A 25,066-nucleotide genomic window follows, 5' to 3' on the forward strand; every position below is an offset into this window, starting at 1 on the left:
GGCTTATTAAGGAGCTGGCTTCCTTACTACCTTTCTTCTATATATATAAAAAGAAAATAATTTACTTGTTTATTTTAGTCCTGTCACGACCCAGCCTTATGGTCGCGATAACGGGCCACCCTTGGTGGGCGGTACTGGATAAACGTCGGACCTGTTGAACCAATCAGGAGTTACTCGATGGAATCGACCACCGAGTACGTTAAGGACAACTCGATGGACTCGAGGATCGAGTACATCGAGGACGTCGGGACAACTGGATATATAAGTCGCATTCATGTCACTCATTCAGATAGTTTACATAGCCAGTTGTTAACACAGCACTGCAATCACAGTACACTCTGGAACCCAGACATCCACTACACAGAGCGAATTGCCTCGCTGGTGACTACACGATAATTACTGCCTGAGAGTCCGACCTGACCTATCCGCCAACACAATCCCACGGCTCACGTATTAAGGACTCACCCCATTCGCCGTTAAGTGAAGGGTAACCTCCACTTATCAACGACTGGAACGACGCCTTGTTACAATCCGGGAGCCAGGCCGTCACAGCGATGCCTTTGTTATTATTAGACTTACAGGCGAGTAATGGGGCATATCTATCGGCCTGGGTATTGGATTGATTCTTATTAGTGTCTTGATCTGTTTAATTCCTGATGCAGCACTGCGAAGCTGCAGTAATAAGTTGCGAAATAACTAGCTATAGTGGTTGCGTCTCCTGAGTAAGAAGGCAGCAGATGGCAGCGACATATCCTCTGTTAAGAGATATAACGCTGTCTTCTCTAATATTAGGGAGGATCTATCGTTTCTATTATTCACTTACAGCGAGTGTTTCACAGTAAAAGAGGCGGTGGGCTGGGTCATCCTCTACATAGAGAAGAAAAGCGATTCTGTTTAACAACCCTATGCTGCTGTGCTACTAAGAAGGTTATAGGTAAGCTTTATATAGCCGATGCTGCCTTTTGGTGAGGCGAAGAGAAGGATGCTGTGAATAAGAAGAGCAGCAAAGAGTAAGAAGTTTAACTCTGAACCTTATAAGCTTTGCTATCTGCTTTGTAGATCTGTTAAGAGAGCTGCGTTTGCCATTTCTCTTACTCTCACAGTAGCTCTATATCTAACCAGTCTTTTGGATTTTCATAGAAGACGCCTCCCAATTGCTTAATCAACCTGCAGCGTTCTTCCATGTTATAGGCAGTATAAATAATACCAGCGCCTCTAAGCCACGCTTCATGATCTGTAATATTAAGGACCCAGACTCCACCTCCAGCAGGCCAGCCAACTTTAATAAAGCGCGGACGAAGAGATGGATTGCTGGGCGCGCCAACTTTATGCTCAACCCACTGTACTTCGCTCTCCCACCAGACAGCACCTAGTTGCCGCACTATATTATAAGGTTATAGATTAGTTATTATAGTCGTTGCTTCCCAGCTTCAAGCAGCTTTGTATAAGTGAACTAGCACACACTACAGTGTCGCCCTGGGCTGGTGTGAATTATAAGACGGGGGGAGAAAGGAAGAAAGAAGAAAGAGAAGAGCCAGATATAAAGCATAAAAAATACAGGACTACTCAACAACAGATACTTACTTCTATTACAGTGTGCCTCTTCTTCAGCAGCGGCCTCAGGACCAGACTGAGGCGGTTGACGCGTTTTTTGGAATCGGTCCAACTTCAGAAAGTCAAGATCAATGCCGAGGCAACTTTCCAATATATAGACACCACCTTTAGATGGCCATCCGTTAACTACACCCCCTGGCTCGACGCCAAAACTGACTCTAAACCTCTCCTCTTCTGTCTTGGCACACGACGGAGGATTCACAAATATTTCCGAATTGTGCGGGTGCTTAATGGTGGACATTGATGTTTTTGACTGATAGAAACGAAAGCCGAGTGTGACAAGAGCTGCTGCGAAAGCAATAATGTATGGAATGAGCCTTATCATGGTGTTCATGTGCTTGTCAGAGTCTGTAAAGCTAATATAAAGTTGAGACTGAGGGGTATTTAAACAGAGTTCACTTCATGACTCATCCAGTTTTCCCCAAAGGGAATGCTACCTACTACTGTACATGTTGGTATGTATTTATGGCAAGTTCATCGGAACGGGTTGATGGCAAAATTGAATCAATAAAACCATGGATCTGTATGCATGTTGGTTCGAATAGCCGAAGTACTCCCATGTAATATTCATTACTCGTGAGTCACCAACACTATCTAGGTCAAAGATGCCCTTCTGGGAGTGGCCCCTCGGTAGGTCTTTTGACTTGCTAGGATTCTTCAGCGGAACGAGAATGCGTATTGGTCATAGTGGGAAAACAACTAGCGCATCTTGTTGGACCAACATGCACCTGGTTGTCTGTTGTGTCTTCCGTTAACTACTATTCGGGGTCCAATGTCCGGTGATCCACAAAGAACGGACACATGCGTTGCGAGTTGCTCTGTTAGTCCCCAGGCATCGTAAGATATGGCTATCAAAAAATTTTCCTCGCCTGTTCTCGGCTGGCTACGACGTTGCCTTTTGCCGTGGGAAACCCTTGAAATCCTCTACTGTGCTACTAACGAGTATACGGAAATAATTCTAGATATGATTCTATTCTGAAGATGGCAAACTCAGTCGGTTGTAGCAAGTTCCTCCTTGTCTATATGAAGGCAGCCGCCAACTTTAGGTCACAATGGAATAGCATCTATCAAGCAGAGGCGGTACAATACAGTCACGATGTTGGCCGCGGCGGTATGCTCGTATATTCTCGTCAAGTCGGGCGATTCGTGCGCCAGTCTGGCCTCCAGATGTGGCATCTCGGCAGCAAACTTCACCAAGTATAACCCGAGCTCTACGCTTTGCTCGACCCTCAAAGTGGGAGAACCGGTATGCTGTTCATCTGGCTCTCTGCCCAACCTCACTCCTCAAAAGAATCCCGATGGCACCTGCGCCAGCTATACGGTCAAGAGCGGAGATTACTGTGCTCTCATTGCCCAGAACAACTACATTACCGTTGACAACATTGAGACATACAACGCCAAAACCTGGGGCTGGAACGGCTGCTCCAATCTTCAGCTGGGAGCCAACATATGCTTGAGCACCGGTGACCCTCCCATGCCGGCCGTCGTACCGGGAACGGTATGCGGTCCGCAGGTTGCTGGAACGAAACGGCCTGCCAACTGGTCTGACATTGGCTCTCTCAACCCCTGTCCCCTCAACGCATGTGTAAGTTTGACTTTCTTTTCTCCCAGCCCTTGTTGTTCAACTCCAGCAAAGCGCCAACTGACTCCATCCGTCTGATTCAGTGTGATATCTGGGGCCAGTGTGGCATCACTCCCGACTTTTGCACCCCTGCCAAGTCTAGTACTGGCGCCCCCGGCACTTCTTCCCCAGGTATCAACGGCTGTATATCCAACTGCGGGACGTCAATCGTCAACAGCGATGAGGCTCCCACCGAGTTCAGGTCTATAGGATACTTTGAATCCTTTGGGGCTAATCGATCCTGTTTGGCCATGGATGCCAGCCAGATTCCCGGGTCCTACTCTCACATTCACTACGCTTTTGGTTCTATCACCTCTGATTTCCAGGTAGACCTGTCGCAAAGTCTTGACCAGTTTGAAGTTTTTGCAAACTCTACGGGTTTCAAACGCATTCTCTCGTTTGGAGGCTGGTCCTTTTCTACCAGGTTAGTCACTTGCAACAACATTCTTCCCGGCCGCTGCCAGTTGGCCCTCCCGTCTTCCCCCGACCCCCCGACCCCCCCCCTTCACTCTAATTTCTACTCATAAACAATGCTGACTTACGGTAAAACTCATAACGAATACAGCGCAGACTCGGCTCCTATCTTCCGTCAAGGTCACCGACGCAAACAGGAAGACCTTTGCACAGAGTGTGGTCAATACCATCAACAAATACAATCTGGACGGCGTCGACTTTGACTGGGAGTACCCAGGAGCCCCGGATATCCCCGGGGTGATTTCCAGCCCAAGCGATGGCCCCAACTATCTCAGCTTCTTGCAAGATATTCGCGCCATCCTTCCTACCGGCAAGTCGCTCTCTATAGCAGCTCCGGCGTCTTTCTGGTACCTCAAGGGCTTCCCCATTGCAAACATGTCTAAAGTGTTGGATTACATTGTTTTCATGACGTACGATCTCCACGGCCAATGGGACTACAATAGCACCTTTGCGAATCCGGGCTGTCCCGGCGGAAACTGTCTGCGATCACACGTCAACCTTACCGAGACCGAGTATGCTCTGTCCATGATTACAAAAGCTGGCGTCCCTACCAACAAGATTGCCGTGGGCATCGCCGGCTACGGCAGAAGCTTTGGCATGGTGGACCCGAGCTGCACCGGACCGCAGTGTCTCTTCACTGGACCAGACTCAACGGCCACGCCCGGCGACTGCACGGCCACGGCAGGCTACATTTCGCAGGCGGAGCTGGAAGCCCTTGGAGGATCCAGCCTGGCACGACGCGCTGGAGTCACGTCATGGCACGATGACAGCAGCGACTCGGACATGATGACTTACGGCAACGGCACCTGGGTCGCCTACATGTCTCAGCAGACCAAGGCGTCTCGAATCAACAAGTACGCCGCGCTCAACTTTGCCGGCTCGGTCGAGTGGGCGATTGATTTGGTCCAGTTTGTCAAAAGCCCCGAGGAGGTCGACAACAGCCAAAACGTGACGGCCCTGGAAGGCATCTTCACGGAGGCGCTGTCGCTGAGCAACTACGACGTGTCCGAATTCGAAGATTACAACCTGACCATCCTGGCCACGGCGCTTAAGGGCTGGGACCGCTGCGAACCGAAGTATGGATTCAACCCGAGCCAGATCACATCAGGGTGGCAACAGTCGTGGAAAATCATGAACAACATTTACAGGGAAGCCAATGCGGGCATCAACTGGAACGAAGCAGGCGCTGTTGAGTATCTCGGACCGCCAGCCATGAACCAAGAGTGGCAGGCGGGCATGACCAAGCTGTATAAGAAACTGGGAACCATTCAACCCGGCTGGCTGGTTCCCCCTGCTCTATCGTGGCGCATTGCCGTCCGCTGCGATGACTGGGCGGGCCTCTGTCCGTGCGGGATCGGATCGCCAACAATAGCATATACAATCAACAAAGACCCCGACTACGGAGGCGCCAGCATCAACTTCTGCCCGCGGTACTTTAGCCTGCGGACGCTTGACACTGTCATGAAGAACGCTGATAAGACAAAGGACATGGATGTATGGGCCAATATGAAAACCTATGTTCAGAACCAGGGCTCGGTGTGGATTCACGAGTTGATGCACATCGACTGGGTGGCACTGGCCCATGAATACGGCGACAATCCACACCCTACCGATATGAAGTTAACATTCAGGACCTCCCCGGAGACGACCAGAACCGCGACTGCCTATGGCCCAGTGCTCGCCAAGGCGCTTGCACGCTTCAAGCCCTTCATCGACGGCGTTGGAACCTACACCAACCGGAATGCCGAGAACTTGAGCATCTACGCACTGGCCCGATATGTACAAAAGGCGCTTAAGAATGTCTACCCGCATCTCCCCCTTGCTGAGGGACCTCCCGAGTTGGTGGACCCCCTTTTTGAATTGCCCGGCTACTTTACCCTCTACAGCAATGGCACCGCCGAGCTGCCGGCCAACGAGACGCTTTTCGATGAGGTAGAGTGGTCTTTGACTCAAGGCGTTTGTGCCAAGGGAGACGACCTTGGAGACGGCGAAGGAGCAGATTCCTTTGCCAGTGTGACTGATGGCGCTCAAGTGCTCCGCGCTACTGACTTCCCTGCCGATTACCTGTCCAGCTGGTCGTCGTGGGCTGGCTTGACGCCCACGACGACTTCTGCTGTCCCGACCCCAACTGCCACCTGGACAATTGCCATCTACAGCGAGCCCGACTGTGCTGGCGACTATTACTCGCTCGAGGGCTACAACCTTGACTCTCCCGACGATGAGTGCCTTGTCCTTCGCGGCGGCGGCATCCCCACGACGTCTAACACGAGTACGACGTGTCGGTGGTTCACCAACGGAGGCTTCGACTGGGACGACTGCAGCACCAGTACCCTAACTCAGCCCCTTTCTTGGAGTGTCCTGGGCGGCGTCTGCACCGCGTACGATACGGATACTTGCACAGATGACGGCAACGCGGACGCATATGACCCTGCCCAGGGCTGCCACAACTACAGTGCTTCCAATTTCGACACTAAGACGTGGATTTCTCTGCAGTGCGGCGCCCAGCCTGGCATTGGCGATGGCGAGTTGTTTAAGAGGCCCCTGCAGATAGTCAACTCTACTGTTGTTGTTAATGGCAAGGGATCAAGGCGCAACTATACCTCAGTGATAACTAAGGCAATAGACCCTACGCTGCACAAGACCTATCGGTTCCACCTAAAACCAACACCTACAGGCCGGCCATAAGCCGGGGGAAAGAAAGAAAGAAAGAAAGAAAGAGGATAATAATAGAGAGGGCATCCAGTGTTCAGAATCTCTTAGTTAGCTGGGTATTATGCATTAAATACGTAGGTTGTTCTATGTATTTAGTTCCGGGATGGTATTAGATTATGTCTGCCTAATGTCAGAACCCTATTCCACAATATTTAATGGGAGTGGCTATCCAGCACCCCGACTTGGCTATCCAGCATCCTAGCAGATGATATTGTCAATTGCCGCTACTGCTGTTATAATTTAATAGGAGATTCTACTTTCTGCTACAGTTGCTACTTTCCAGTAATCTCATCAAAGGCGTCTATTAATGTCTACCTAGTAGATAAAGAACTTTTACCGGCATTCTAATTTATATATAGGTATATGTAAATGCAAAAGAAAGCTTCATGAAGCTCTGACAGTGGCTTGTTAAGCACATACGACACATATCTATTAGAGAATACGGGATCCTGTCTGCTCTCTTATACTTAAGCTAATAAGAGGCAGATTAGTAGTCAGGTGGGTGACCACTGGCGAACACCGGCTGTTGTATGTTTTTTGTTGTTTTTTCTTTTTTGCTGTCTTTCATCAAGAGTCGTGAGCGGTTAGTCATCTGCCTGGTGGGAGGTTAGGGGGTAAGAATAACATGCATGGCTGTACTTAGGGCTGTGCATTTGAATTACCGTACCACCACCGCTGTAATCATTACTTACCTAGACATATGGCAGTGATTGCTTATTGCTTCTTTCTGAATGACTTGTAGCTTGACTCTTGCTATTCAGTGATTCAGAGGCGGTGGCTTGCTTGGTATCCTGTTATTGATCGTGGTGACGTATCTCACCTAAATGCAGTATTTCATGCGACAGGCTATCCAGCATCTCAAGTCTAGCATACAGAGTAAAAAACCGGTCTTCATATACCTGACTTGGTAGAAAGAGAAGTATATAGTGGGACTAGATAGATATTGTAATGATAGTAGAGACTAGCAACCAGTCCTGATATACAGGGTAATGGGGAAAGTAGGTAGCAGTAAAAAAGGTGCAGATGAGATGCTGGACAGCTTCTCCTTATCTTGTTCAAAGCCTCTATCACTGAGCAGTCCAAGTGAGTTCATTGATTAATCATACTGTTATGAGAAATACCTCTGTAAAAGAGTAGAAAAAAAGGGATGAGGTTGAAAGAAGTCCAATTAGTAAAGCAGGCAAAAGATGCATCAAAACCGAGTCCCGCAAAATCCAGGCATAAGAGGCACCCCATTTGCTGCCCCGCAAAGCAAAGGCAAGGAAAAAATAAGCCTTCGTCTAACCACCAAGAGGCCAGACAAGGTGGCGGATTAATTTAGTGCGGGACAGCTCAGTATTATCTCCGCCTTAATTTTTTTCTCAGTTGCCTCTCTTTTTTTCTTCCTCTCCCGTTTACATTGATTCTCCCATTCTGTCTTTTGGGGAACAATCTCTGCCCACTTTCTTTTACCAATTCCTCTCCAACACTGCGGGGTTGGATTTCTTTTCTGAATTTTTTTTCGCCCACCGAGTTACCCCTCCTCGTTTTATTTCTTCGCCTTTCGCAACCGTCGACGACGCCAGACAAGCAGCCATGGCGCCGAAGAAGAAGGGAAACAAGAACGCCCAGGAGGACTGGGAGGCAGAGCTGGGCGAGAGCATTGCTCCGGTCACGGCCACTGCTCCCGCTGAGGAGAACAACGGCGACAATGCCCAGGAGGAGGAGTCGGCCGGCGGCGGCGGCCTGATGGCCATGCTGCGCAAGAACAAGGAGAAGCGGAAGAAGAAGGGCATCGTCGACGACGACCCGGCGCCGGCGCCTGTCGAGGAGGACCTGTCCGCCAAGGCACCTGTCGAGGCATCTCTGGACGACGACGAGTTCGCCCTGCCGCAGAAGAAGGGCAAGGGCGGCAAGGGCAAGCCCGCTCCCGCGGCGGCCGCGAAGGAAGCCAAGGATGATCTCGAGGAGCCCGGCAGGATACTCACAAAGGCCGAGAAGGAGAAGCTGAAGAAGGAGCGTGAGAAGCAGCGTAAAAAGGAACAGGTATGGGCTCTCCCCATCTCACAATGACCTCTTGGGACATTCTTGATTTTCTGACGTTTGAACTGCATTAGGCTGCGAAGAAGAAGACCCCGGCGCCCGCAAAGGCTGCAGAGTCACCAAAAGCGACCCCTACGAAAGAGGAGCCCGCTGCCGAGAAGCCGGCCGCTCCCGCTGCCGCCCCCGCTGCTGCCGAGACGGGAGGCAAGAAGAAGAAGATCCCGGCACACCTCGCCCTGATCCAGAAGCAGCAGGAGGAGCTGCGCCGCAGGCAAGAAGAGGCAGCCCGACTGGAAGCCGAAGCCAGGGCTCAGGCAGAGGAAGAGGAGAAGCGACTGGCCGAGGAAGCCAAGCGCAGGGAGGAACAGAGAGCTCTCAAGAAGCAGAAGGAAAAGGAGCGCATTGAGCAGCTGAAGAAGGAGGGCAAGTTCCTCACCAAGGCCCAGAGGGAGGAGAAGGCCCGAAACGAGCTCAAGCTGCAGCAGATGCTTGCTGCAGGCATCAAGGTTGGACCTCAGGAAGAGGGTGCCCCCAAGAAGAAGGTGGTTTATGACAGCAAGAAGAAGAGGGGCAAGAACGACAAGGTAAGCATTGCAGTCTCATCTATCCCTTTTCACCGGCTGTCCCTCGCTAACGCTCTGTTTTCTTTACCCCCTTTATTCAGAAGGACGAAGAGGCTGCTCTGGCTGAAGCCGCCGAAAGGGCCCGAATCGAGGCCGAGAAGGCGCTGAAGGAAGCAGCGGAAAAGGCTGCCAAGGAGAAGGCCGAGGCCGAGGCCGAGGCCAAGGCCAAGGCCGCAAAGGCTGCTCAGTTGAGCGACGTTGAAGATGACTGGGAAGCCGCTGCCAACGAAGAGGAAGAAGACGTCAAGGACAGCTGGGATGCCGATTCCGATGAAGAGGCAGAGAAGAAGGCCGCCGCCAAAGCCAACGGCGCAGACAAGGAGGAGAAGAAGGCAGAAGAGTCCGAGGAAGAAGAGTCCGAGGACGAGAGCGAGTCCGAAGAAGACTCCGAAGACGAGGCCGTATCAAAAGCTAAGCAGGCGGAAGCTCAGCGCAAAAAGGAGGCTGCCGAACGCCGAGAGAAGGCCCACCAGGCCGCCCTGGCTGCTCGATCCAAGGACAACCTGCGCTCTCCCATCTGCTGTATTCTGGGCCACGTCGATACCGGAAAGACCAAGCTTCTCGACAAGATCCGACAGACCAACGTCCAGGAGGGCGAAGCCGGAGGTATCACGCAGCAGATTGGTGCTACATACTTCCCTGTCGACGCCATCAAGCAGAAGACGGCCGTTGTCAACAAGAACAACGAATTCGAATTCAAGGTCCCCGGTCTCCTCGTCATTGATACCCCTGGTCACGAGTCTTTCTCCAACCTCCGTTCTCGTGGTTCGTCCCTCTGCAACATTGCCATTCTGGTGGTCGACATCATGCACGGCCTTGAGCCGCAGACTCTAGAGTCCATGCGCATGCTCCGCGAGAGGAAAACGCCCTTCATCGTGGCGCTCAACAAGATTGACAGACTTTACGGCTGGAAGAAGGTGGACAACAACGGCTTCCAGGACAGTCTGGCGCTCCAGAGCAAGGCGGTGCAGAACGAGTTCAAGAACCGCCTGGAGCAGACGAAGCTGGCGTTTGCCGAGCAGGGTTTCAACTCTGAGCTCTTCTACCAGAACAAGTCCATGGCCAAGTACGTCTCGCTTGTGCCCACTTCAGCCCACACCGGCGAGGGTATTCCGGACATGCTCAAGCTCATCATCCAGCTCACGCAAGAGCGCATGGTCGGCTCGCTCATGTACCTGGCCGAGGTGCAGGCAACCGTTCTTGAGGTCAAGGCCATCGAAGGCTTCGGCATGACCATTGATGTCATCCTGTCCAACGGTATCTTGAGGGAAGGCGACCGGATCGTTCTGTGTGGTACCGAGGGAGCCATTGTAACAAACATCAGAGCTCTGCTCACGCCAGCGCCGCTGCGCGAACTGCGTCTCAAGTCGGCCTACGTCCACAACAAGGAGGTCAAGGCAGCTTTGGGTGTCAAGATCAGCGCCCCCGGCCTCGAGGGAGCCATTGCTGGTTCCAGACTGATGGTGGTTGGCCCCGACGACGACGAAGACGAGATTGTTGACGAGGTCGAGTCGGATCTGGCCAACCTTCTCAGCAGAGTCGAGACCTCTGGTCGCGGTGTCAGTGTACAGGCCTCCACCCTTGGTTCCTTGGAAGCCCTGTTGGACTTCCTCAAGGACTGCAAGATTCCCGTGGCCAACGTCGGCATCGGCCCAGTCTACAAGCGTGATGTGATGCAGTGTGGTATCATGCTGGAGAAGGCGCCCGACTATGCCGTGATGCTCTGCTTCGATGTCAAGGTCGACAAGGAAGCCCAGGCATATGCCGACGACCAGGGCATCAAGATTTTCCAGGCCGACATCATCTACCACCTGTTTGACAACTTCACCAAGCACATGGATGAGATGCTGGAGAAGAAGAAGGAGGAGTCCAAGATGTTGGCGGTGTTCCCCTGCGTCCTGAAGCCCGTTGCCGTGTTCAACAAGACGGCTCCCATCGTCATCGGTGTGGATGTCGTTGAGGGCCAGCTCAAGATTAACACGCCCATCGCGGCCGTCAAGACGAACCCGACGACCAACGCCAAGGAAGTCATTCCTCTCGGTAGAGTGTAAGTCTCTTTCTCCCCTTTGCCTCATCCGTTTACCACCAGAAAGGGGTTATAATACTAACGCAATTGTTCTTTCCAGGACCTCCATCGAGCGAGACCACAAGCAGGTCCCCGTCTGCAAAAAGGGCCAGCCCTCTGTCGCCGTCAAGATCGAAATGGGCGGCCACCAGCCCATCTACGGCCGCCACCTGGAAGAATCCGACCTGCTTTACAGCCAGATCTCGCGCGCCAGCATCGACACCCTCAAGGAGTATTACCGCAAGGAGGTGACGAATGACGAGTGGCAGCTCATCATTAAGCTCAAGCCCCTGTTTGACATTTAAAGCGGGTAATTGGAGAAAGAGAAAAAGAGGAAGAAGTAGACCAGCTTCTTCCACCTCATTAAGTTTTTCTTTCATCTCTCTGCTGGCCGAATTCTCACCTCTTTCCTCTTCCATCCTTCATTATTTCTCTTTTTATTACTTCACGTCGTTATAAAAAGCATTTGTTTGTTTTCTCTTTTCTTTCTTCATCGTCTTTTCTTGCTTGTCCTTGTTTGGTCTGGTTTTTTATGTCTCTGGAAGGGTTGCTTATATAGCTGGCTAGTAGATTGTTCAAGAAGAAAACAATCTTTTGTATCAAGTATGAACGAAAAAGAAGTAGTGCTCTCAGAGAAGAGAGAGAAAGACAGAAAAAAAAAAAAGAACGCCTATGGTAATTCAAAGGTGCTATTTTCATATTTCGTGCGGTGGCAGAGATGAGGCCAAAGGAATATAAGTCGGGTCAAAAAGAAAAGGAAGCATTCGAGCTGAAAAGAGAGGCAGGCATGCGAATACGAGGGATGGGATTGGGCACAGGTAGGGAAAATAGAATGTTTTTATACACATAAAAGCAATCGGCTTAGGCCGTTGAAGCATGATAAGTTTGGTCTACTACCATCACATTATGGGGAAACATGGAGAAATGGTGGCAAGCTCTAACGTATTCCTTTCATGCGTACCTATAAAAAAGGTCATAGCTACTTGGGGGCATATGATATGAACAAATCTAGAAATGTGTAGACATGATGTTCCCTCGTGGGTTCCCTTCCTCCGTTGAATTGTTACCACGGTTCAACTTTTTCTATCGCGGATTATTTGTTTTCTGGAGATACTTCCTTACTCCTCCTCTCTCGACCGATTGTGGCGCGCGATGCTTATTTGGGGTCACCCGCCTCCTCAATCTCGGGCTGAGGAGCATCGGCGTCCTTCATCTCCTGGTCGGCTCCTCCCTGGGCGGCCTTCTCGGCCTCAGCAGCCTTGCGAGCCTCTTCCTCAGCGGCTCTTTTGGCAGCCTGTTCGGCCTCGACGCGCTCCTGGACGGCGCGGCGCTCGGCCTCGACTTTCTCAAAGTACCGCTGGACGACGGGTCCGGCGAGAGCTCGGATCTCGTCCATCTTGGCAACGTAGACACCCTTAGTGGCATCGTCGCCTTCGTCGTACAGCCAGTCCTATAGGTCGCAGTCAGTAAACTTGTGCCGTCTAGATGGATCGCAGGCAACTTGTCATAAAACATACCTCTGTAGACTCGAGCTTGGCTCGGATAGCGGCCTTCTCTTCCTCGCTGGCAAGATCGGCGTACTGCTCGTCAAGCTTGGCACGGAGGTCGTAGATGTAGGCCTCGAGCTCGTTCTTCTTCTCCTCGGTATCGGCGACCAGCTTGTCCTCCATGACCATGGAAGACTCCTTCTCGATCAAGGCGGCCTTTGTGCTGGGATCGAGTGATGAGGTGCCGCTGGCAATGGGGAGATCGCCCTTTCGGACCTGCTTCTTGACCTTTCGGGTCTTTCGAGTGCCATCGTCCTTGACGTCAGTATCCATAGCCTGATCACAAGTGGTGTCAGCCAAACTTGCGTTTATTGACCCAACGAGGATATGCGGAGAACTCACATCTGCGTCCTTCTTGTCATCGTCCTTCTTGTCGTCGTCCTTGACCTCCTCCTCGACCTCCTGGTCCTCGACATAGTATCCGTTCTCGACGTTCAACACGCCGTGGATGTTGACTCGGGCCTTGAGCTTGCAAATCATGAAGTCTTCCTTGCCGTCGGCTTTGACTCCCTTCACGGAGAAGCGGCCAATCCAAGGGTTCGTCTTGCCAGGAAGCTCTTCAACGTTTGCGTAGCGGGCCTCGAGGTCAAACGGCTGTTTGCGGTAGAAGGTGAGGATCTTGGTCGAGGGCAGGACGCCGCCCTTGTTGAAGACGGTCAGGCTGGTGTCCTCGTCAGGGATATCGGGAGCCTTCTCCCAGCCAAACTCGATGGGGTAGCTGATGATGTCCTGGACGGTGAAGTCACGGACGCGGAAAGCCGGGGACAGGATGGCGCAGCTGAAGGCACAGCCTCGAGCAATGGCCTCGTCGGCGTTCATGGTGTATGAAAGAGGCTTGCCGAAGAAGTCCTGGATGCGCTCCTTGAGAATGGGGACTCGAGAGCCACCACCGACAATCTCGATGACGTCGATATCATCCTTGGTGAGCTTGGCCTGGGCAAGGGCCTGCTCGAGGGGCAAGTGGACGCGGGCCAGCAGAGGCTCAACCATGGCCTCGAACTCCTGGCGAGTAACCATGGCAGAGGCATCGACATCGTTCATCAGGGACTCGATGTTGACGGGAGCCTGCTGGTTGGCGGAGAGGATCTTCTTCGTCTTCTCGGCGGCAGCAATGGTACGAGCCATGGCCCTGCCGTGGGTGTGGATGTCGACCTTGTACTTGCCCTTGAACTCCTTGGCCAAGTGGTCGACGAGGGCCTTGTCGAAGTCGCGGCCACCAAAGTTGCGGTCCCAGGCGGTAGCCTTGACGGCGAGCTCGCCCTTCTTGAACTCGACAATGGAGCAGGTGTAGTTGCTGTGGCCAATGTCGATGAAGCACACACGGCGGGGCTTCTCCTCGGGGCCGGGCAGATCAAGCTTGGTGATACCCCAGCCAAGGGCGGCGGCGGTGGTGTCGTTCATGAGGCGGAGGACCTTGAGGCCAGCAATCTCGGCGGCGTCCAGCAGGGCTCTGCGCTGCGAGTCCGTGAACCAAGCAGGGACGCTCAGGCAGAGGTCGGCGACGGGCAGCTTGAGCTCGTTGGCGGTGGTCTGCTTGATCTTGCTAAGGAACATGGCAACCAGCTGAGTGGCCGAGAACCTCTCGGTGTTGCCGAGGTAGCTGACCTCGGCGCCCACCTGGCCGTTGACGTCGACAAGGGGTGCGGTGACATATTGCTGCTCAATCTGGATGTCGGGGTCGTTGTAGGAGCGGCCGGCGAGACGCTTGAGGCAGTTGACGGTGTTCTTGAGGTTGGAGATTTCCTGGGTCTTGGCCGCCTCGCCGATGTAGCGTGATTTGGGACCGAAGCCTACCAGGGAACTATGGATCGCAGCGATGTTAGCAATGGCTGGATTCTCATGTGATAGAGGAGTGCATCGTCGCGTATGGAGGAGCGGATGCAGGGCTGGGAGGGCTGGACATACGGAGTTGCTCTGTTGGACACTTCATTGGTGATCTAGAATAGGTAAGATATCTCTGGTCAGTCAAGGGCCCAGCTGGCTGTGGGAGGATCGTGAGCTGGTCACTCCTACTCACCACGTCGACACCGCGATTTCTGGCGACCGCAATCACCGTCTTGAGGGTTCCGAAATCGACACCTGCGCGGCAGGGAGGGGTCAGGTCAGCATGGGAGCACGTCTTTTTTGGGTGTTCATGATTCTCGGTCTATACGAAGAGAGCGACGCAGTATAGAAATAAGCATGAGAATGAACGCAGCGGCAGCGGGGGACTTACCGACGACGGAAGACATGATGTCTGTTCTGGCTTCTCGCGAAGCTGCTGTTGATCCCCTGTCTCTTTTTTTTATAACTCGATTCTGCCGCACTTGGGTCGCAAGTGAGGGGCCCAAGTCAAAGAAGAATTCGACGAGGGGAAAGCGGAAATGAGAAAAGGAAGAAAAAAATGGAAGATCGGATTTGTGGAAGAAATCGAGGCAGCAAATAATCGAGCCTGGATTTTGTTTTGGGTTAAAAGTGAAGTTGAAAAATAGAGGCAAAAAAAAAAAAAAAAAAAAAAAAAAATAAGAGAAGGGGAAAAAAAAGTCCTAGGTGAGGTAAGGTAAGTAGAGGTGGCTCTGATAAGTGGCGGTTGCGATACAGAGTGGGATGGTGGATGTGGGTTGACTCGGGCGTGATGGGCCAAAGGCTGTGCTCGTTTATTTGGCGCTGGGCGGTGAGGTCAGGTACTAATGAAGAAAAATTCAGCGTTCTGCCGCCTGCTCTAATTCCTGGGCGCCCAGCTCCCGGGGGGGGTCGGTACCTGGAGCCGCCGCGGGGCACCGGCCGCGACAAGTAGCTGCGCCCGCCAAATCAACGCGTGGGAGTACCTGCGACAGCTGCCCCGCCATGGCCGCGGCAGGTACCCCGTTGGAAAGCTGCAGAATTTTCCAGATTCCACGAGAAAAGGTGGAAGGCAGGCAAAAAGCTGAGGAAGCGCCAACGCACAGCAGAGCAGCCTAGAGCAGAGCAGAGACAGCCCAGGCAGAGCACACAGCCTGACGGCGGGAAGCAGTTGAAATGTGACAGATAAAAGGACTGGACAGCAGCATCGCGTTACCCAGCAGCAGCCAGCAGCCAATGGGAGCGCTATTGCAGAGAATACATGACGTTGCCGTGATTCTTCAGGGGACGATGCTACGTGGTTGGTGTTGTGTTTTACGGACAGGGCATTGATAGCTTCTCATTCTGTCCTTCATCCCGTCCCTCTTGTATGGTTCTACAGGAGCTGCATCAAAGGTAGTACCTAGGTCGCTGTCGTGAGGCAGAGCTCCCTTCAGTTGCTTGCTTCTCTTAGCAGTAAACAAGCAACAAATTACCCCGCCAAATTGGCCCTCAGCTCTGATGCCCCTCGAACAAGGTACCCCGCCAAAGAGAGCCGAAATCGCAGTACTATGATTAGAAGTGCTGCTGCCTGTTGATCTCTCACATTGTGGTGGCGTTGAGGAACCCCTGGACAGCAGAGCAGCAGTGGCGTTGACATTTCGAACAGACAGGCTATTTCCTGCTTTCCCCACGGCAGCAGAGCAGTATTCGTCAGTTTCTGCTTGCCTTTGATAAGTAACTGGCACAAGAGGTGGCTCATTCTAGACATGACGGCCGCCATTCATGTCGCCGTTCGTGGACAACTCTCGGGGGATTGAAGACACAGGAGAACCCAAAGGATAAAGCAAAGAATGGCAGTGTTTATCTATACGTATATGCAATGATGTGTTGTTCCAATATGGTAGTCAAATAACAGGTCCTGGGGCGTCGTCGATACAGTCAAACTTGTCTCTTTCCACACTTTTCGATTGCGTGAAAGCCATCGCAGCCAAGCCACGCCACGCCACCATCTTACGGATCCGATGACAGATCAATGAGCTCAACGTCCGCTGACTCTTTGCTCACTCCAGTCCCAGATCCGGTGCCTCGCTGGAACTGCGCCCGCTGTGCTATGGCATACTTTCTGCGATCTTCCTCTCCCATGAACTGATCCACGGAAACAAAGGCCTCGGTTGCGCTGAGCGTGACGCCTTCGAAAGAGCTCTCCTGCAGTGCGTCTCGCGAGGATGACGGAGTAGTCGAGGAGATGGGTGGCGTCTCGATACCCCCGTCCGAATCATCGTAATGCGTATAGAGGCCGGCTGCTGTCCTCCGCCGCGCTGAGAACATGCCGTCAATGCCATCAGGGGGTCTGACAACGCTTCTCTTATAACCGAGCATCGTGCCCTGAGACATGCCCTTGGCTGAGGCCGCCCTTCGTGCCTCTTGGGCAGGAATAAAGCTCTCGGGAACCACATTGAGATCGTCTCCCTGCCTCTCAGCCTTCTCAACTGCTTCCCGTGCGGTTGTGTTGGTATCGGCAGCGGCCGCGTCCGCCCTCGGCCCTCCCCAGGTCCTCTGGCCAGCGGTGAATATGCCGTACACCATGTAGTACCAGTTGAAGAAGGGGTTCAGGACAAACATCAGCGGGTACAGCCATATCTTGAAGCGTCGGAGCTTGGCCCCAAAGTAGATCATGAGCAGCCAGTTCAGCCCAAGCGACACCCCGATGAATCCAACCGGCAGGTCCTTGACCTTTGCAACGGTCGAGATCAAGGCCAGGACCATGATGAAGAAGAGGAGCGCAGTCGTTCGGATCGTATTCTGCATGAAGCGGACAATGACCAGCAGGGGATACCGTTTCCACAACCGCCAGTCCGTCAGCATACACACCTCGTTGGTGATGAAGCCGAGAAACCATCGCCTCCGCTGCTTAATAAGGGAGCGGTAGGTCTGCACAGCTTCGGTTTTGCAGAATGCCGACGTGCACATCTGGATCTGATATCGCTGCTTTGCGCCAATCATGAAGAGGTGGGTGAGCCATCGATCCTCTCCCAGGTGGCACTTTGCAAAGTCGAACAGGTCTTCGCACTGCTCCGCCTTGTCGGCGAAATAATACTTGGCCATCCTCCTGAACGCTGAAAATCGAAGCATGGTCAGGGCCCCTGGGAGGCACGTCACCGATCCGCAGCCGGATTCCACTGTGCGTTCGAACAGCTGGCCGTGGATGTATTCAATGTCCTGGAGCAGCGTGATGATGCTGTGCTTCCTCGTCGTCGACGTGATGACGCCAGTCATAGCCAGCATGTTTCTAGAATTGCCGGGACTTAGCTCCATGTCATATACAAAGTTCTGCAGGCAGACTTTGTCCAGGATGCAGTCCGAATCGATGAAGAGGATGAACAGATTGTCGTTCATCTTGAGGTATTGCTCGTACACTCGGTCAATGAGCTTGAAGGTCGACTTCTGGCAGTGTCTCTTGCCACCATGGGGAAACCGTGAGATGGTGATTCGGGCTTCCTTGTATGTGACGTCGATGCTCGTCGGGTAGGATTCCATGGTCAGGGGAACGCCCAGCTTCTCTATCGTGTTGAGATAGAGCTCGTCTTCCTGATCTCCGTCGAACGAGAGGAACACATGGATGCAAGCAGCGGGATAATCGCAGTCGACAACCGAGTTGATAGCCGTGATTAGCACGTCAGGCTCTTCCTTGTAGCATGGCATGACAATCACCACTTTGGGGGCGGTAACGTCGTCGAGCACTTGCTTCATGCGCTTTGTGCGTCCAAGCTGATTGGTAACGAGTTGGTAGACGCAGAAGAGCCAGGGCACAGTCAGGAGAATGGAAAAGCTCCAAAAGGCAAACCATTGGAGAACCGAGACGACGTCCTCTGGCCAGTACTTGGAGACTTGACTTGGTAGTGGTAGCGTCACCACCATGATTGGGAGAAAAATGGCCCTGCGTGTGATGATTATCAGCAAGCAAGATCCACCAGATATTGCTCAGCCTGTATGTTGTCCTAAACGGCGATATCTGTGAAGTTTAAAGGAGACGTACCTGAAGGCTACAAATGCTATGCCAACAACGACACAGAGGACGTTGATAGACCAATGCTCAGCCTTTCGAAATGCCTTGTACAAGCAATACACAAACGCAGCGAGCCAGAGAAACCATTCTAGCAGCGCCATAATCATGACCACTCCAACGATGGCGGTGTACACAATCTGAGATGCCGTGCAACCAAGCTTGTATTAGCCATTCGACGAACTTGAAGCACAAAAAAGGGGGAACATTTTCTCCCAGATCTTGAGACGATAGGCGAACGAGAGTCAACTCACGTCTTTGACGGGCCATTCTGGCCCAGCAGGATCGATGGCCATGTCGTTCTACCACTTGGGTAAATTGAGAAGAGAATGATGTCGTTGATGTTGGAGATGGGCCGCCGATATCAAGCCTGGCCTAGGCAGCCGACGAGATGTAAATCGATTATATGGCTGCTGAATCCTCCCATAACCGAATCGCAAACACACGCAGAAAAGGTCCTCGAAAAGAAAAAAAGAGTAAAAAAGCACAAAAGCAAGCAGAAGACTGCGATATTTTGAACAGAGCCGAGACCCGAGACCAATCACTTCTCAAAGCTCACATGCGAAAAGCAACCAAGACATTCGCTAGGGCCAAGAGTTGGAAAGACGATGTATGTCGTGTCACCCTGTGGCTGTGGCCAATTTGCAATTGCATCGCAAGCCCTGGCGAAAGATGGAGAAGATCGAAGACAAAGAAAGATGGAGGATGAAGAAGAGGGATGAACAGAAACAAGGGAAGCGGCAGATTCAGCTCAAGTGTCGACGTCCAACAACATCCCCCTGTCGTCTCTTCCTCAAAGGCTGAAAGTTTCGGGTACACGGCAAAAGCGGCAAACAGAAGAAGAAGAACAAAGCGAAGAGCGGATTCGCCAGACCAAAGACGAACAAAAAAAGAAAAGAAGTAAGAAAAGAAGTAAGAAAAGAAGTAAGAAAAGAAGTAAGAAAAGAAGAAAGTGAGGCTAAAAGAAATCGCCTTCACACACACACACACCACACACACACAAATCTGTCGTTTGAGAGAAGCGGCAAGTGATGTGCACCACCACCTGCTCAATTCGGTCGGCAACGGGCAACAGACTTTCCAGCTTTTGTCTCTCCGGTAAAAGTCGTGACAAGTCCTCGGTGCTAAGCCCTTTTCCCCCTTGCACCTAAGGCTGTGTGAGTTGTGGTGTGCTAAGGTGTGTCAGTTCAAGGTGTTGGCATCCAAGACCCCAGAAGGCTTTTGAACGAATACAGCAGGTCGGCTGGCAAGCTGCCGCTGCACTGGTCATGACGGCCCAAATATGGAACCAACCCACACATGCACCAGCACGAACACGGCTGGGGGGCCTGATTGGGTGGGAGCGGACGGGCAGCGTCTTCGGTGTCTCAGTGCTCGGTGGAACGTGGACGAAGAGAGAATGGAAAAGAAGCGAGAAAGAAAGAAGGAGACGAAGAGGAAATAAGAGAACATCTCACGCACAGAGAAGGGAATGGATGAGAAAATCACTCTGGCTACTTACTACCTATGGAGACGCGGAGCTGCGGTTGGGTCTAAGCAGCGATACGAACTGCAGTTCACGGATTACCGCCTGGCAAATGGTGGGAGCAGCACGAGTATACCCTCTGTTTTCTTCGTAGCACCGTTCCCTAATGCAGAGCTCGGGCCCTTGACACCATCAATAGCAACACGATATTGCCTCGAGTCCGTGACTTGCCTTGCTTGCTCCCCAGTCCCAGCGAGCTCTTCGGATCATCATTGCTCTATGCGGTGGCAAAGGATACTTGTAGATTGCAAGAGTCGCACAGGTGCTCCCACGCAAGGGTTTGCAGCCCCGAGCTCCTTGCATCGATTCTCTCCTCCCGCACCTTGCAAGTCCAGAACACAGCAATCACTAGATAGCTAGGTAAAGATGCGCGGTCCGCACAATGCGCATTGTCTTCAACTTCCGATGCCCCTGCTGCCATCGCGGTGCCTATCACGGAACTTGCCCTCACCAAGCCCTCATAAACACCGAGGCAGCCCTACCACTCCCGTCATCCACCCCTTCTGGCACCTTCCATTCCCCAAAATCAAGGCAGTAGATTATATCGATTGCCCCGAAGATAAATCGTCGGTGATTGCTGTAGAACAGCCATTGCTTCTTCACTCGGCATGAGCAAAACGTATTGGAGGGAACCCTCCAGTCCGAATGCATTGGTCTAACCGATCAAATTCGGCGTCTCGTGCCAGAGAACAGTGATATCGCAAGGGCAAGTCATATGCTTCCATCTTCCCTGTTGAGCCGCGCGTATGGCTTTCGTTGTCAGAGGCGGCGTGCTTGTTGCTGACAGGCAATGATAGCACCCAAGAACTCGAAGCATCGTCTTTTTCCGAGAGATTACAAGCTCGTATACCGATGATGCCGTCGGTGTCGTTTGATGTCTAGATCTAGCAGCATCGTGTAGCCATAAAGATCGGCTGCCACTCAAGAAACACGCTGCTACCAATCCACATCGCTAAGCTGCAGCTTCCGAACGCGTTGGCCCTTGTTCGGTTTGTCTACCCGGTTATGGTAGAATGTTGTCGGCCGGTCGTTGGCTACACCCAGGCATTTCAGTAAGTCTATGTGCAAGGAGGGCAGGGCTCAAAAAAGGCACTCTGGCGCACTCACCGTCTTGGTCATCACTTTGTTGAAGGTCATAATTGAGGACAAGGTTCTTGATCCGCTGCTGTTCCTCCCTCTCTGCTTGCTGCTGTGTCTTCATAGCAATTGCAAACGTCGAGTCCGAGGGGAGCTCGACTGTCCGAGTCTAACGGCTACGTCAGCATCCAACCCCCAGAGAAGCTTGGGAAGAAGGGGTCGTGACAGTAACATACCTGTTGCCGGTTGCCTCTCTTTGTCATCAACGAAAAGGCCATTTTGCCGTTCTGCTGCGTCTCCCCAGTGCCAGTGGACATGGACGGTTCACGATTTCTCGACCGCACGGGGAGCGGCACGTCAAACAGCTGTTTGCGCTCAAACTTGCGTGATTCGAGGCTTTCTGCCATCATCTTGGCGTACTCTCGTTCAAACTCGGCTTCATCCTCGGGGTCCACAGCTTCTTCTTGCCTGGTAACGATGATGGCCTCGTCGTATTCGCTTTCATGGGTGGAGACATTGTCACCATCCTGTCGAAGATGAAGTATTAGTAGGATTGGCCAACGGGGCTTACTCAGGGGCGGTGCTGCGCCATACCTCTGCGTCCTCTTCTTCTTCAGAAGCGCTCTCGTCGTCACCGTCGCCATCGGCTTCCACGTCGTCCATGTCACCGTTGTCGTCCTCGGAAGACGGGCCACTTGTGGCGTCGTCTGCTTCCGCAATTTTGTCCACACCTGCAGTCTTCTGGTCCTGAGCGATGGCAAGCTGAAAAGCCTTGGTCGCCTCCTCGATGTCGTCCACAAACTTCCATTGAGGCCTTGTCAGCGCAAAGGTATCTAGCACAAGAAACTCAATGTCCAGCGGCAGAGGTGCCTTGGTATGGACGTAATACTTGACAACACAACGAATCAGTCTCGCACTCGCTTGCGGCATAACCTGGTGGGCTTGACTCACCTGGAAGAATGAGAGGAAGTAGTCGAGCTTCTTCCCAGCGGCACCTCGATTGAAGAACATGCCACAGGTCTCCAGCATAATGGAGATGAGACGAATCCGGAAAAAGTCGTCGGGCGGATCGAAAACGTTGTATTTGCCCAGAACAGGTGGTCCGCCTGTGAACAAGTTAGAACCGAGAACCGAGAAAGTTGAGGTTGGTTCGTTCGCCAGCAAAAAGGATAAAGGGGTTGAGTGAGTCTCACTATATCCAAACAGTAAAATCTTGTACATGGTGTCAAAGATTACCGGATGTTCCAACATGCGGTAGTTGTAGAGCTCCCCAAGGTATTTGACCTCGGCGACGCGGCGCTGGGAGAACCTGAAATCGTTCTGCTCTAGCCCAAAGCAAATGGACTCTACAACGTTATCGACGACCCTGACAACAAAGTGCGGATGATGCCGGTAGAGAGCGCTCAAAAGAATGCCGAGGAGATGGATGTTTCCATATTTTACTTTGCCAGGCTTAGAAAAGACCTTTTCGAGAATAGCAACGACCTAGATTTGATCAATGACATCTTGTCAGCCGGGACCTGGAAAGTCAAGATTGCAACACACGAATAGAGCGAGACCGGAATGCAGACAAGGCGAAGGGGATTTACCTCTGCTTCTTCCCAGTGGAGTCTGCGAATCTGCTTGAGAATCTTGCTATAATTCCTCTTGGTCATGTCACCATAAATCAGCTTCCGAATAAAGAGCTCCATTGGAGTCCTTTCCTTCTGCTCGATCGCAGGCCGCTCCGGAGGATCAACAAAGTACACGGCATTGTCAATGAGCATCCTCTCCGGCTGGCCAATATGCTGCACAGATTTCTTCCTCTGCAGCGTCTCGAGGAAACTGGCCATTCTTGGCGCTGTCTCAGGGTTCCTGAGAAGATAGCGGCCACAGTTCTCGATCAAGTTGCACAGAATCTCAATATTCATGCGAGAGAAGTCGTCGAGGCTGACCTTGAGGCAGTGGAAAACAACGTGCTCTGGGACTACTCCAAACTTTGTGAGCTCTGCCAGGTATCGAATGTTGCTGAGTCGGACCTGGCCCAAGAAATCCTTTTCCTTGCGGCGCTGCAAGCTACGAAACTCGGCATCAAGATAGTCGACCAATCCCTTGGGGACATCGGGCATATATCTGCCCAGTGTAGCAACCAGGCGGGCCCAAGACGGCAGCAAATCGCTACGGCCCTTGGGGACCTCCGTCAGCGCCTTGACCAGTCGGTTGCGCGACGCCTTGGAGTTGAGAAAGCAAAAGTCAATGGCCGTCTGATCGATGATGTCCTTGTTGGTAAGGTCGGGCAGACGAGCCAAAAGGGCGTCTACCTGGGCTCCAATGGTCTTGTTAGCAATGGCCATCGACTGGTCGTCAATGGGTTCCGGGGCTTTTGCAGCTTCTGCGCCTTCAGTACTAGAGTCAGGCTTCTTGGCATTCTGCTCCTCAGTCTCCTGCTTCTTCTTCTTGCCGTCCTCTAGAAGGATGGCCGGGACCTTCCCTTTGAGGTCAACTAGATTTTCGTAGAAGCGGCGTTCGTCTTCATCTTCCCAGATACCGGCGCCATCAGCCATGGATCGTAGGTAGTCGCCAGTCTTGACCAAGCCGATGGTGCTGTTTGACGATGCAAGGGGATCGTTGGAGTCTTTCAGATTAGGCATTTCGGCGCCAATAACGTCGGCAATCACCTGGGCATTGGCAACAAGCCTATCCTGAGCCTTGACTTGCTTTTCGTAGTTTGCCTGCCTATCTTCAAAGACCTCTCCGGACTTGACATAGGCCTCGGCGTTACGTCGGGCTTGGGAATGAATCGATTTTTGATCGCGGACAATGTGATTGGCGACATCGTCAAAGTATTTCTTGAGGATTTCCTTGAACTTCTCGGCCAATTCGGGCGGAGTGAACGGTTGATCTTCGACGGAGGATTCTGCGGTCTCTTCACGGGTTGGCGAGGCTTCGTCTTCTCCGGGCTTGCGACCTTCAGGCGTGGTAGTCCGGACCCCCAAGATATCCCAGCTGAAAGCCTTTACGAAGATGACGAGCAGCGGCAGGTTGGCGTGCTCCCTGTCGTGGCCAAGTAGGTCCTTCAGAACCTCAAGCGGGAACGGGTCTGCAGAGGCGCCAGGTTTTGAGCTGCTTCGAGTCTTGAGCTCTACTGATTTGCCGGTAGCGCCCTTGGTTGCATCGTCTGGCTTGGTGGCATCGTCCAGGGTTCGCAGCACGCCGACCAACCAGAGCTCGGTAATGACCCTGAGAAGGGCACGCTGGCGGGTGATGCGCTCCTTTTCCTCCTTCTCGCGAACTTCGGCAGCCAAGGTCTTGAGAACACTCTTGTCGGGCGTGGCCATGCCCTTGCCGAGCAGCCAGGTGAGGTACTCGGTAAACTCGGTAGGGCCGAATCGCTGGTGGAGAGCGCTCACGATCTCGACCGCGGCATCGATTTCCCCAGGAGTCTTGAGGCGACAGAGTCCCTCATAGCAGGCAGAGATGATCTCGGACAGGTACTTGTGCAGGCTCAGGGTTCGAATCTCTTGCAGGAATGTCGAGAGGGTAGCGGCGCTAATGGCAGTTCGGAGCCGTTTGATGAAGGCCGTGTTCTTCTTGAGCGACGAGTCAAGCGAGCTGCTGACGTTGACGAGGCCTTTGGTGAGAGCGTTAGCCAAAGAGGAGCAGCAGAGCATTATTCCTGGGCATATCCAGTCCCCTCCCTACCTTTGTCGCCCTCCCAGGCTTTTTCATTCAGAGCTCGAAGCTCTCCTGCAAACCACCGTTAGCCCCCCATATCCAAGCCGTCAGCAGAATCGCAAAACGCCAAGCCAAAACGTACGCTTCCTTGCGCGGTCCATGGCAACCCGCAGGGTGAGTCTGGATTGCGACAGCGGAGTGTGGTCGAGGTACTACATTCGAGCGCGGCGCTGCTGCACTGCTAAGGGATGTACTGCCCTGGAACA

The 25,066-nt window shown here is 52.6% G+C and overlaps 6 protein-coding genes across 6 annotated transcripts; 2 read left to right on the forward strand and 4 right to left on the reverse strand.

Annotated features, from left to right (window-relative positions):
• Positions 1-1,097: 1,097 nt before the first annotated feature.
• On the reverse strand, positions 1,098-1,962 carry CCMA1212_010830 (uncharacterized protein; the record flags this gene model as incomplete). Its single annotated transcript, XM_073707857.1, has 2 exons — positions 1,585-1,962; positions 1,098-1,381 (listed from the first exon to the last, which is right to left on the reverse strand). Exons 1-2 carry the CDS (start codon positions 1,946-1,948, stop codon positions 1,098-1,100), a joined length of 648 nt encoding a protein of 215 aa, XP_073553638.1. The 5' UTR covers positions 1,949-1,962.
• A 648-nt stretch (positions 1,963-2,610) lies between these two features.
• CCMA1212_010831 (uncharacterized protein) lies at positions 2,611-6,394 on the forward strand (the record flags this gene model as incomplete). The annotated part of the gene is made up of 3 exons (XM_073707858.1): positions 2,611-3,199; positions 3,280-3,587; positions 4,153-6,394. Exons 1-3 carry the CDS (start codon positions 2,711-2,713, stop codon positions 6,392-6,394), a joined length of 3,039 nt encoding a protein of 1,012 aa, XP_073553639.1. The 5' UTR covers positions 2,611-2,710.
• A 1,602-nt stretch (positions 6,395-7,996) lies between these two features.
• Positions 7,997-11,436, forward strand: CCMA1212_010832 (Eukaryotic translation initiation factor 5B; the record flags this gene model as incomplete). The annotated part of the gene is made up of 4 exons (XM_073707859.1): positions 7,997-8,446; positions 8,518-9,027; positions 9,108-11,113; positions 11,193-11,436. 4 exons carry the CDS (start codon positions 7,997-7,999, stop codon positions 11,434-11,436), a joined length of 3,210 nt encoding a protein of 1,069 aa, XP_073553640.1.
• An 851-nt stretch (positions 11,437-12,287) lies between these two features.
• Positions 12,288-14,909, reverse strand: CCMA1212_010833 (Heat shock protein hsp88; the record flags this gene model as incomplete). The annotated part of the gene is made up of 5 exons (XM_073707860.1): positions 12,288-12,581; positions 12,649-14,479; positions 14,584-14,615; positions 14,696-14,757; positions 14,894-14,909. The coding sequence occupies 5 exons, from the start codon at positions 14,907-14,909 to the stop codon at positions 12,288-12,290; spliced, it is 2,235 nt and encodes a 744-aa protein (XP_073553641.1).
• A 1,582-nt stretch (positions 14,910-16,491) lies between these two features.
• CCMA1212_010834 (Chitin synthase D) lies at positions 16,492-18,840 on the reverse strand (the record flags this gene model as incomplete). The annotated part of the gene is made up of 3 exons (XM_073707861.1): positions 16,492-18,418; positions 18,518-18,684; positions 18,799-18,840. 3 exons carry the CDS (start codon positions 18,838-18,840, stop codon positions 16,492-16,494), a joined length of 2,136 nt encoding a protein of 711 aa, XP_073553642.1.
• A 2,165-nt stretch (positions 18,841-21,005) lies between these two features.
• On the reverse strand, positions 21,006-24,961 carry CCMA1212_010835 (Regulator of nonsense transcripts 2; the record flags this gene model as incomplete). Its single annotated transcript, XM_073707862.1, has 7 exons — positions 21,006-21,127; positions 21,177-21,315; positions 21,383-21,673; positions 21,741-22,631; positions 22,736-24,756; positions 24,828-24,872; positions 24,943-24,961. 7 exons carry the CDS (start codon positions 24,959-24,961, stop codon positions 21,006-21,008), a joined length of 3,528 nt encoding a protein of 1,175 aa, XP_073553643.1.
• Positions 24,962-25,066: the final 105 nt, after the last annotated feature.

This window comes from Trichoderma ghanense, assembly GCF_004382785.1.
Source record: "Trichoderma ghanense strain CCMA-1212 chromosome Unknown scaffold_33, whole genome shotgun sequence".
Taxonomy (NCBI): domain Eukaryota; kingdom Fungi; phylum Ascomycota; class Sordariomycetes; order Hypocreales; family Hypocreaceae; genus Trichoderma; species Trichoderma ghanense.